Source organism: Salvelinus sp. IW2-2015, linkage group LG20 (genome assembly GCF_002910315.2).
Source record: "Salvelinus sp. IW2-2015 linkage group LG20, ASM291031v2, whole genome shotgun sequence".
Taxonomy (NCBI): Eukaryota; Metazoa; Chordata; class Actinopteri; order Salmoniformes; family Salmonidae; genus Salvelinus; species Salvelinus sp. IW2-2015.
Window position 1 is genome coordinate 19,206,295 of NC_036860.1, and position 12,929 is coordinate 19,219,223.

General features: G+C 44.7%; 1 protein-coding gene across 1 annotated transcript in view; it reads right to left on the reverse strand.

Annotated features, from left to right (window-relative positions):
- Positions 1 to 406: 406 nt before the first annotated feature.
- The window catches only part of LOC111980465 (sarcoplasmic/endoplasmic reticulum calcium ATPase 1), a 91,946-nt gene continuing 79,423 nt past the window's right edge, over positions 407 to 12,929 (reverse strand). The window contains exons 13-23 of the mRNA XM_024011201.2: positions 12,779 to 12,910; positions 9,478 to 9,597; positions 9,056 to 9,274; positions 8,342 to 8,677; positions 7,815 to 8,035; positions 7,497 to 7,699; positions 7,176 to 7,261; positions 6,090 to 6,223; positions 3,175 to 3,292; positions 2,951 to 3,068; positions 407 to 927 (exon numbers count right to left, since the gene is read on the reverse strand). Coding sequence (XP_023866969.1) covers positions 884 to 927; positions 2,951 to 3,068; positions 3,175 to 3,292; positions 6,090 to 6,223; positions 7,176 to 7,261; positions 7,497 to 7,699; positions 7,815 to 8,035; positions 8,342 to 8,677; positions 9,056 to 9,274; positions 9,478 to 9,597; positions 12,779 to 12,910 — 1,731 coding nt within the window. The 3' untranslated portion in view covers positions 407 to 883. The remainder of the gene's footprint in view (positions 928 to 2,950; positions 3,069 to 3,174; positions 3,293 to 6,089; positions 6,224 to 7,175; positions 7,262 to 7,496; positions 7,700 to 7,814; positions 8,036 to 8,341; positions 8,678 to 9,055; positions 9,275 to 9,477; positions 9,598 to 12,778; positions 12,911 to 12,929) is intronic.

The following is a 12,929-nucleotide window of genomic DNA, read 5'->3' on the forward strand; positions in this document are numbered from 1 at the left end:
TGCTTCCTAAACAGAGAATGAACGAGCGAGAGAGCAAGGTCGATGGGAGAGAGAGGAGAGCTAAAGAGCAGAAATCAGCTCAATATACAGCAAACAGAGGTCCATGTGGAGAGAAAGGGAAGGAGAGAGGAACGTGGTGGTATACTGTAGCCAGAGGCGCATGTAGTTGTGATGTGACAGTGGTCCAGAACTTCCCCAACATTGTGGATCTGGATGACAGAAGCCTTGGCAGACAGAGGGGTTCCTAAGGGGTGGGATGGACACATGGGTACTGGGCAGGACCTCAGGCCGAGCAATGTGGCTCCTCTAGCTGCCCGTTGGTAGTATCTTCACCTCCAGTTAGCATGCCAGGCTCTTTGACTGTTGTTGGTACCATCAAGACGCTACGTAGTCTCTGCCAGGGTATGCCCCTCTCTCTCTATGCTGCACCAGCTCCCTTTCCCCACAGACACACAACAATCCCCCAGCTGATTGACCCCTCTCCTCCTAAACCTCTCCCCCCCCACGGTCCACCTATTGCATGTTACTGTACAGAGTCAAAAGCAATGAGCTGAAAGTTTTAAAAAGCAACAGGAGTCCTGGATGTGTTTTGCAGTTTATCGTCACGCTTTTCTGGGCCTACGTGAACATGGGCATGCATTCACTCGTTGGTTCATATACAAACACACACACACTAACTCGTTCATTCAGTCTCACACATGCACACCATCGCACCCTCGCATACAAACACATGCGCACACACTCGCACAGATGTACTCTCGGTCTCATGCATGCCCTGCTCGTTTTCTAGTGGAGGTTGAGCATGCAGGACTGGGGGGAATGAGGGAACGGAGGAGAGGGGAATTTCTTTAAAAGGAAAGGTGTGTGTGTGTGGGGGGGGGTCTTAATATTTCTGCTGCCTCTTCCTGTACTTCTTGTCCTCGTTGTCTATTGGGGAGAAAAACAAAAAGTTTTAACATTAACGTCTACATGGAAGTGTCCATGCATAGAGCTTAACCATGAGGCATAAAAACAAATTCATGAGAAGGGTAAACTGAAAAGTCAAAATCTAGCAAGTTTGAGCTAAATATGCAGGTTCAGAGAGGTGCAAGGAGGAAGCAGAGGAGAGATGGGAGAAAAGGCAGAAACAATGAGAAAAACCTAATTATAAAGTACCTTTTACAGAAGGCGAGAGGAGACAAAGTTTAGGCTGAATAAGGAATGCAGAAAGAGAGGAAAGTCACTTTGGGGGGGTTTCCAAAGCAAGCTCTAGAAGAAATGCTATCCCTAACCCTATTGTCTCACCAAAGTCAATCACATATGTCTAGGGAAAACCAAACAGTCACATATAGCGCATTCAGAAAGAATTCAGACCCTTTGACTTTATCCACATTTTGTTACGTTACAGGCTTATTCTAAAATGTATTAAATCGTTCTTTTTCCCCTCATCAATTTACACACAATACCCCATCATGACAAAGCAAGAACAGGTATTTACAAATTTTAGCAAATTTAAACAAAATACAAAACTGAAATATCACAAAAGTTTTCAAACCCTTTACTCAGAACTTTGTTGAAGCACCTTTGGCAGCGATTACAGCCTTGAGTCTTCTTGGGTATAACGCTTGGCACACCTGTATTTGGGGAGTTTCTCCCATTCTTCTCTGCAGATCCTCTCAAGAGCTGTTAGGTTGGGTCGGGAGCATCACTGCACAGCTATTTTCAGGTCTCTCCAGAGATGTTTGATCGGGTTCAAGTCCAGGCTCTGGCTGGACCACTCAAGGACATTCAGTGACTTGTCCCGAAGCCACTCCTGTGTTGCCTTGGCTGTGTGCTTAGGGTCATTGTCCTGTTAGAAGGTGAAGCTTCGCCCCAGTCTGAGGTCCTGAGCACTCTGRAGCAGGTTTTTTCATCAAGGATCTCTCTGTACTTTGCTCCGTTCTTCTTTCCCTTGATCCTGACCAGTCTCCCAGTCCCTGCCACTGAAAAACATCCCCACAACAGGATGCTGCCACCACCATGCTTCACCGTAGGGAAGGTTTCCTCCAGACGTGACACTTGGCATTCAGGCCAAAGAGTTCAATCTTGGTTTCATCAGACCAGAGAATCTTGTTTCTCATGGTCTGAGAGTCTTTAAGTGCCGTTTGGCAAACTCCAAGCGTACTTTCAAGTGCCTTTTACTGAGGAGTGGCTTCCATCTGGCCAATCGACCATAAAGGCCTGATTGGTGGAGTGCTGCAGAGATTATTGTCCTTCTGGAAGGTTCTCCCATCACCACAGAAGAACTCTGTCAGTGACCATCGGGTTCTTGGTCACCTCCCTGACCAAGGCTCTTTTCCCTCGATTGCTCAGCTTGGCCGGGCGGCCAGCTCTAGGAAGAGTCTTGGTGGTTCCAAACTTCTTCCATTTAAGAACGATGGAGGCCACTGTGTTCTTGGGGACCTTCACCACTGCAAAACAATGTTGGTACCTTTCCCCAGATCTGTGCCTCGACACAATCCCATCTCAGACTTCTACGGACAATTCCTTCGACCTCATGGCTTGATTTTTGCTCTGACATGCACTGTCAACTGTGGAAGCTTATATAGACAGTTGTGTGCCTTTCTAAATCATGTCCAATCAGTTGAATTTACCACAGGTGGACTCCAAGTTGTAGAAACATCTCAAGGATGATAATGGAAACAGGATGCATCTGAGCTCAATTTTGAGTCTCATAGCAAAGGGTCTGAATATTTTTGTAAATAAGATGTTTTTTATTTTTAATACATTTGCTAAAATTTCTAAAAACCTGTTTTCGCTTTATCATTATAGGGTAATTAATGTGTGTAGATTGAGGAATTTATTTGATCCATTTTAGAATAAGGCTGTAACGTAACAAAATGTGGAAAAAGTCAAGGGATCTGAAAACTTTCCGAATGCACTGTATTTCCTGTTTTTGAACACGAAGCTACTTTTAGAAACTGAGTCATACCGTCTAAGTGATTGCGGGAGATGTACTTGAGGGCCTCATCCAATAGGATGACGGGGATGGAGATCTTTAGGACCACAATCCACTGGCACCAGGACAGAGGGGTCACTTGGAAGATCAGCTGGAGAGCAGAGAAAAGAGAGGTGGACCAGGTTAGAGAGATGGATACACTAGAAAGCAAACTATTGCTGACGGACAGACAGAACCTATKTATATGCTGTACTCACAGGCAGGGGCTCGACGTAGAGGATGAGGAAGTGGAGGGACAGGGAGAGGACTATGGCCCCCAGCAGCCAGAAGTTCACCCAGGGAGGCATCCTGATCAGGGACTGGTTCTCAGACAGACTAGAGGCAGGAGGAGAAGCCACATTAGAAAAAAAACACAACATCTATAATTACTGTATTCATAGACAAGACAACTACTGGACCCAAAACATGGTCTACAGGACAATTATTACATTGCAGATGTTTGAGGTCTGGGCCCGTATCCACAAAGCATCTCAGAGTAGGTGTGCTGACCTAGGATATATTATCATATTCATTATGATCTGAAAGGTGAAACTGATCCTAGATCAGCACTCCTACTCTGAGAGTCTTTGTGGGTAAAGTCCCTGATTTACAGTAGTCTATACCCAAATGACTGGCCTAATAAAACTAATACAACTCTCAGAATCAGGGTGACATAGTAGAAGGCCAAAACATGAATGGAAAGTATTCAGACCCCTGGACTTATTCCACATTTTGTTACGTTACAGCCTTATTCTAAGTTGTATTTTTTACTCAAATCTACACACAATAACCAATAATGACAAAGCAAAACAGGTTTTTAGAAGGTTTTGCACATTTATTAAAAATAACCTTACTTACATAAGTACTCAGACCCTTTGCTATGAGACTCGAAATTGAGCTCAGGTGCATGCTGTTTCTATTGACTATCCTTGAGATGGTTCTACAACTTTATAGGAGTCCACCTGTGGTAAATTCAAATGATTGGACATGATTTGGAAAAGGCACACACCTGTCTATACAAGGTCCCACAGTTGACAGTGCATGACAGAGAAAAAAATCAAGCCATGAGGTCGAAGGAATTGACCGTAGCGCTACGAGRCAGGATTGTGTCGAGGCACAGATCTGGGGAAGGGTACCAAAATATTTCTGCAGGATTGAAGGTCCAAGAACACAGTGGCTTCCATCACTCTTAAAATGGAAGACGTTTGGAACCACCAAGACACTTCCTAGAGCTGGCCGCCCAGCCAAACTGAGCAATCGAGGGAGAAGGGCCTTGGTCAGGGAGGTGACCAAGAATACGATGTTCACTCGGACAGAGCTCTAGAGTTCCTTTGTGGAGATGGGAGAAACTTCCAGAAGGACAATCATCTCTGTAGCACTCCACCAATCAGGCCTTTATGGTAGAGTGGCCAGACGGTAGTCACTCCTCAGTAAAAGGCACATGACAGCGCGCTTGGAGTTTGCCAAAAGGCACCTAAAGGACTCTGACCATGAGAAACAAGATTCTCTGGTCTGATGAAACCAAGACTGACCTCTTTGGACTGACTGCCAAGCTTCACGTCTGGAGGAAACCTACCACCATCTCTACGGTGAAGCATGGTGGTGGCAGCATCATGCTGTGGGGATGTTTTTCAGCGGCAGGGACTGGGAGACTAGTCAGGATCGARGGAAAGATTAAAGGACTAAAGTACAGAAAGATCCTTGATGAAAACCTGCTCCAGAGCGCTCACGACCGCAGACTGGTGCGAAGGTTCACCTTCCAACAGGACAACGACCGTAAGCACACAGCCAAGACAACGCAGGAATGGCTTCGGGACAAGTCTCTGAACATCCTTAAGTGGCCCAGCCAGAGCCCGGACTTGAACCCGATCGAACATCTCTGGAGAGACCTGAAAATAGCTGTGCAGCGACACCCCCCCATCCAACCTGACAGAGCTTGATAGGATCTACAGAGAAGAATGGGAGAAGCTCCCCAAATACAGGTGTGGCAAGCTTGTAGTGTCATACCCAAGAAGTCTCGAGGCTGTAATCACTGCCAAAGGTACTAAAACAAAATACTGAGTAAAAGGTCTGAATACTTTCTAAAAATCCTCAAAATGTGTTTTTGCTTTGTCATTATGGGGTATGGTGTATCGATTGATGAGGGGGATTTTTTTTAATACATTTTAGAATAAGGCTGTAACGTAACAAAACGTGACATTTTCTGGATTTACTGACATTCATGTCTTAAAGTAATGATGGACTATCATTTCTCTTTGCTTATTTGAGCTGTTCTTGCCATAATATGGATTTGCTCTTTTACCAAATAGGGCTATCTTTTGTATACCACCCTTACCTTGTCCTAACACAACTGATTGGCTCCAATGCATTAAGAAGGAAAGCAATTCCACAAATTTACTTTTAACAAGGCACACCTTTTAATTGAAATGCATTCCAGGTGACTAACTCATGAAGCTGRTTGAGAGAATGCCACGAGTGTGCAAAGCTGTCATCAAGGCAAAGGGTGAGTACTTTGAAGAATCTCAAATATAAAATATATTTTGATTTGTTTAACACTTTTTTGGTTACTACATGATTCCATATGTGTTATTTCATAGTTTTGATGTCTTCACTATTACTCTACAATGTAGAAAATAGTAAAAATAAAGAAAAACCCTTGAATTAGCAAGTGTGTCCAAACTTTTGACTAGTATGTGTAAGAGGACGATACACTTCTTTTGATTCTAAAATGAAGAAAATCTGCCCAAAATTTTAGGAGTAGACCCTCCTGCAGCTTAGAATACTTATATAATAATATACAGTAGAAATATATACATATATATATATATACACACACACAATATATATATATATTCTGTGTGTATATATTTATTGTGTATGTGTATATATTTATTGTGTATGTGTATATACACACACACCATTTAGCAGATGCTTTTATCCAAAGAGACTTACTGTCATGCGTACATACATTTAACGTACGTGTAGTCCCGGGAATTGAACCAACTATCCTGGTGCTGCAAGTGCCATGCTCTATCAACTGTGCTACAGAGGACCATCAGATATGGACCAACAGATATTCATGTATAATCATATAGTTATGTTGCCCTCCAAGTACAACATGCTGCTGACTGACCTGTTGAGGGAGTTGAACATCTCTATGGTGACCAGCACAGAGAGGGCCATGGTGGTAGGGTAGCGGGACTCAAACACCTCACAGTTGATGCCCTGGAACATGGCGTTGTCTTCCGAGCACTGCATAAAGTGTCTCTGTGAAGAGAGGACAGAAGGTAAGCAGGCTTCACAGCATATAACCAACATGGGGTTGACCTGCATACACTGATTTAAGTGTCTCTGTGGAGAGGTAGAGGAGAGCGGTGAGGTAGGCTTCACAACACAGACAAGATAGCACAGTGGAATGGGGTTTGTGTTGCACTATTCAACTTAATTCTCTTCAATTCCATCTAGATACAGTCATTGCACATTGGAGTACTACTCCAAAGTTTCTTACACGGCATTAGATGAACAAGACTGACTTCATGCAAGTCAACAACCAGAACACTCGAAGCACTGTGCGCGCGTGCCCACAGGAAGTGACCTAACCTTGCGACCTGCTGTGTTGGGTCCCAGATTTGATCTGACACCGCAGCAGCTGCAGGAAACCCTCGACTCAGCTCCTCCTCTGTTCCCCCTTTCCTTCTCTGACATTTTTCCTTCTGGGGACCCTTGGACTCGGTTCACTCTTCCCTCCCTCCCTCTGTTCCCTCTCTCTAACATTCCTATTTCCCTCAGACCACATGCATCTTATTCTCCACCAGTGAACTCTATTTCTGTCTCTTTGTATGATCCCAGAGATTGTCGTCATGGCAAATAGCTGATGGGGTAACGGGGGTTAACCATAAGAACAACCAAATATAGCCCGGAACTGTACTAAGAGATAAAGCACCATCCTCTGGGAATGGATGCTATTGAAAACACATATAAACAAGAGGTGATTGAAAAGTTACTGTTTTCCTGAGAAGAATATCCATTTCTAGAGGTAGCAGAGAAAAGGGGTTGACCTAGGTCCTATTTATTAGGACACACTGTAGCAAAAATAGTTTTTAACTAGCTGGACATGTTCAAGCAGTCCCTCCTTGTTTCAGTCTGTTTCCTTGCACCCAGTGGCTAATGAATAGGACCCTAATGAAGTCATTGTAATGGTGTGTTTGTCTCCACTCACCAGCTGGTAGAAGGTCACATTAGGGCCTTCTTCATCAAACAGGTACCACCAGGTGGCAGCACCCACCGTGCCCAGACCAACATACCCTGCAGGAACACACAGACAGACAGTCAGGCAGGAAGTCAGAATCCAAGCAACAGTGAGAGCCAGGTCGATCACGTTTTAACCCCCCATGTTAGGAATGAAAGTCACATTAGGGTAGTCTCCAACTAGCTAGCATGACACTTTGATAATGACTTGTGAGATTACATGAGATAAAAGGAATGAATGAGCAACTCGTTGTATTATAACCAGTGTCCAGTAAACCAGACAGTGCCTCACCTCCGATGGCCAGATATCTGAAGAACAGCCATCCAGAGATGAGGGGCTCCTTGGGGTTGCGGGGTGGCTTGTCCATGATGTCCAGGTCTGGGGGGTTGAAACCCAGGGCAGTCGCAGGGAGACCATCTGTCACCAAGTTGACCCACAGCAACTGTACCGGAATCAGAGCCTCAGGCAGACCCAAGATGGCCGTCAGGAAGATGCTTCAGACAGAGAGAGTAAACACACATCAGAAATACAACGAAAACTAACGACAGTCAGCATTCTTGACATAGGAAAATGTGTGATTTTGTGTGCAGTGCATGCATCTCTGCTTACCAGACGACCTCGCCGACGTTTGAGGAGATGAGGTATCGTATGAACTGTTTCATGTTGTTGTAGATAGCCCTGCCCTCCTCCACAGCCGCCACGATGGTAGAGAAGTTATCATCAGACAGAACCATCTCAGAGGCTGACTTAGCCACAGCCGTGCCCGAGCCCATGGCAATGCCAATCTCTGCCTTCTTCAGGGCTGGCGCATCGTTCACCCCATCACCAGTCTGTGGAGGAAAGCAAGAGYATTTCATTATTTAATAGGGTGTTATACAGACATGCGATGGGAAAACTTGATAGTTCGCAGAACTCTTCATTGTCAAGCCAAGCCAGAATAGATTGGCCCATATGTGAATTATTCAAAGAATTAGATCTAACATTTGATCTATGCATTCATTGATTTATTTGCACACAAATTAAATAAGGTCAACATCAATCAAGATCTAGTCAAAATTATACTGAAATGAGGCACTGAGCTCCCAGGCAGTTGAATGAGACAAATGGGTGGAGCTGTACATTAACCCTCTCCTCACCATGGCAGTGATCTCATCAAACGACTGCAGGTAGCCCACGATCTTAGACTTGTGGGCTGGCTCCACACGGGCAAAGCACCGTGCCCGCTTTACAGCGTCTCTCTGGGACTCTATGGGTAGGTCATCAAACTCCCTGCCGGTGTAGGCCTTGCCCACCACATCCTCATCCTCGCCGAAGATACCGATGCGTCGGCAGATGGCCACAGCCGTGCCCTTGTTGTCCCCGGTGATCATGATGACACGGATGCCCGCCTCGGCGCAGAGCTGGATGGCGCCAATCACCTCCTTCCTGGGCGGGTCCAGCATGCCCACGCAGCCAACGAACGTTAGGCCCGTCTGGAGAGAGCGAGGAGAGGATGTGGAGAAAAGAGAGAAGAGGGGTAGGAGGCAGGTAGAGGATGAGGGAATGTCGAAGAATGAAGACAGTAGAATGTGAGCACCAGATAGGTGAATGAGCATCACCCAGTCAGGCATCAGAATACAACCTGGATGTAACTCAAGCTAAAGGACAAAGGGTGTCAGAGTAGGGGGAGCTCACCACATACAAATTATGATCATTATCATTGTATTTAAGGTGGATGATCTCTCATTACATAGGACATGTCTATAAAAACAAAACAAATAACTCTCCCTGCCCAGGTCTATCCATGCCCTGTCTCTGACATAGCACACAGAAACCTACAAACACTAAGGTTTTCCATCTCTCTCTTGTACCTCATACTCAGCGAACTTAGTGGCGTTCTCCAGATCCATGTCTTCCCGTTTTGGTGGTAAATCCCGTGTGGCCATGCCCAGGCATCTCAGTGTGTCCCTGCCGGTGCCCCAGTCCCTGATCAGGGAGGTCAGCTGCTCTCTCAGGGGCATGGTCAGCACCACCTTCCCTGTGCCAACACGCAGGTACTGGCAACGCTCCATCACACTCTCTGGGGCACCCTGTGGGATTGGAGAGGTTGGGTGTGTGTGTGTGTGTGTGTGTGTGTAGGGAGAGGTGGGTACAGGGGTCAAAAGGACACACAAGGTAAAAAATGACAGCAAAACAACATGGGACAACCAAGCTCAGAGAAAATGCATCGAGTCTGAAAATGTATTATTAAAGCATGTGAGAGATCTGTTGACTGAGGGGTTTGTGTGTGTACCTTGATGAACATCTTGCTCCCAGAGCCTGGTTTGCTAGTGGRGGTACAGTACACAGACATGGACTTGCGGTCGCGAGAGAACTCCAGAGTAAACTCTTTCTTCATCAGCTGCCTGATCACCTGGTGAGAGAGAGAGAGAAGAAAAGAAGAGCAAAAGAGAGAAAGGGATAGAAAGAGAATGAGAGAGACAGGGTGTTTATTCCAGACAGGCGTGTTAGTGGGCAGCTGTCATCCTCTCAGTACCAGGTGGGGGACTGGGAGGCTCGACTCTGCCTTGGCTGTGTTGTTGTTTTGATGGAGGGGGTTCTAAATGGGCCAGGTGTGGGACTGAGACTGGGAGGCTTCTCTTTGGCTGTGATGCTGACATGATGGATGAGACACTCCAGCATCCCATCTACTCTGGGACTGGGAGGCTGTGTTGTGTTTGTGATGGAAGGGGCTTTATCAGACTATGGCCCGTATCCACAAAGCCTTTCAGAGTAGACCCGCTGATCTATGATCAGTTTAGCTTTTTAGATCGTAATGAATAAGATTATATGGACAGATCCTAGATTTTTGTATTTAACCTTTATTTAGATCAGCACTCCTGATTTGTGGATCTGGGCCCAGATGGGTGACTGACTGGGAGGTTTGGCTGTGTTTTTGACACCGGGTGGATGGTACTCTAACATCCTGTTTGGGCTCAGAGTCAGCCAAAGGCACCAGACAACTGAGCAAGTCCGTATATGAAGTGCCAGGATCAATCTGGGCCAGACAGGACCCTCTGTCTATGTAAGTTCTAGTGCCAAACAGGTGGTACATGTTGATTTTACAAGGGACACAGACCATTTAGTGGGTGCAACTCAACTTGGCCTTAAGGCATAAGCTTGTAATGAAGTGCAAGGTTAACATAGAACGTATACAGCCTTGCTTTCACATCCTTACAAATCAGCAAAATGTCTGACTAACATGCATCATACTGTTCAAGCTGTAAATAAAACAGAAATGGTTGGTTAGGTTTGCATTGTCATTTGTGGATACTGACAGACCCATTTCCCTCGCTTTCCATTTCCTAGTGTCTAGTTATGAAGTACCACTAGGCGTCACCCTCGTTCCAGTCCCCATGAGCTCTCGCCCCCCTCTCCCTCCCAGCTCAGACATCTCTGACGTGGAGACATGATGCCAGGGGCCTCCATAGACACTTCACAGATGTCCTCACAGACAGAGAGCCACTGAGCCAAAAGACCCCTCTTCCCATCATTAAGCCACTGAGACACTGAGCCCATATTAAGCCAAAATCCCTCTCTTCCTCCCGTCGTAAAACAAAAGACGAGGAACGTGAGTCGAGTCGGTCTAGTGACGGCAGAGGAGGAAGCTAAACATCGTCTTACACACTTCACCGACAACTAGTGCATTAGTAGGAAACGACATCCTATTTATTTTCTGTTCAAAGCCCTAACAGAGGGCTGGAAAGTTTAGCTAACCTCTTCATRAACTCTCTGGCTTGTCTAAATATTATCATCTCTAGCCTCCGAGGACGTCTTGTGTCAGTGACAGAGTTGTTTCTTGTCGTGGGACTGTTGGGAATTTTAAAAATTGAACTTTATCTGGGGTTCAGTGGAAAAACTTGGAACCGCTGGTCATTGACAAGAGCACAGGGAGTTAGACTCTCTCTCACGCCTACCTGTCAGTGTCACTGGTCATTCACAAAGACAGAGAGAAGAGAAGACACACCACTTGTTGACAGAGTCAGACGAGGAAAGGCATCATTCGCACAGGGCAGTTAGGTCAGTCGGTAGCACTTCACAATAACTCCACATAAAGAATTTATAATGGGATTAGGTCATTTATTCATCATTTATTAATAATTCATAAGACGTTTAATACAATTTACTAATCATTAGTTAAGACTTTTTGCATCGTCTCAAGTGCGGGCTATTTATACTTTATAAATGTTTTAAGTGACCACTAATTTCTGTGTGCGTGCACATCTTTGTTAYCATTTATGCATTCGGCATAATGTAATACCTAGTTTGTATACATAGCTAAGTCTAAGAAGAAATTTGCAAGCCTGTCTTAATCACACAGCTGAATTTAAATCACGCACCCTTTTAGTTATGGGTTGACCGAGATTATAAACTGCGTGGTTTGAGCCCTGAATGCTGATTGGCTGAATGCCGTGGTGTATAACAAAACATTTATTTTTACTGTTCGGATTACGTTTGTAACCAGTTTATAATAGCAATAAGGCACCTCAGCGGTTTGTGGTATATGGCCAATATACCACGGTAAGTGCTGTGTCCAGGCACTCAGTTGTGGTGTGTATAAGAACAGCCCATACCACACCCCCTCGTGCCTTATTGCTTAATTAGACTGTCCTAAGGAGTGACTGCAATCCACACTGGTTTTTGTAGGAAATTCCCTGCCAAGAAATGCTTGTGTTCACAATATTTTCATAAACATCCTCTGTATTGTGTGCTTATTGTTTAACCATTGATATATTCTAGGGGCCATTTTGAGACCTTAAGGAGCATCAGGTACTGCTGGAATGTCTACTAATGGCATGTCCATCTTTTTGTGAGAAATTACACTGTTCACTCAAAACATTTATGAAGTATAAGTATAAATATCCCACACTTTAGAAGAGGCCACGCAAAAATACTTAACTAATGATTAGTAAATGGTTTAAAATAACCTATATTAAACATCTTATGAATGATTTTATGAATCATTATGCAATACGTTAAATGTGATTGATAAGTGTGAATAACTAGGTTACTAAATTTACAAATGTGGGAGTAATTATTAATTTATGAGTATGCTATTTACTTAGCCATTATAAATGCTTTTTTACTTGGAGTTATTATAAAGTGCTACCTGAGAATCTGTATTCTCACACATTCTCTCTTAGGGATTACTGACACTCTTAGTGCAGGCCAGCCAGTTACCAATGCAATTTGGACTACTGATGGAGCAATCATTGGTTTTCATTAAATAATCAATTTTATGCGAGAAACCCATTTAAGTGCTAAACTAGAGGCTGAGGTGATCTTAGTGGAGATAATTGTCCCATGCGTTGAAAGCCAATAGGTACCTGCTCCCATTACCATACTTTGTTTAAACTTGTTGTCCAAGTTCAGTTGTTTAAATCACTGTGTTCATGACAATATGTTAGATACAGAATTAAATAATGCACTGTATATGAATACGCGAGCAGTATGCAGTATGCCTAATACACACGACATGCATGGATAGAAGTGCTGTATACATTCCATCCACAATCCCTCCCCCACTACCCCCAGTGTTTTCCCTAGCTGCTTACTGCGTTGCATGCTCCGGCGCGCTCCACCTTGCTGAGGCCTGACATGTCAGTCTTGAACACGTTCATCTTCTCCACCAGGGTAGTGAGGGCAGTCTCTGTCGCCTCACCCACCTTCTCATACACTCCTTTGGCCTAGGAGAGGGGAGAGGAT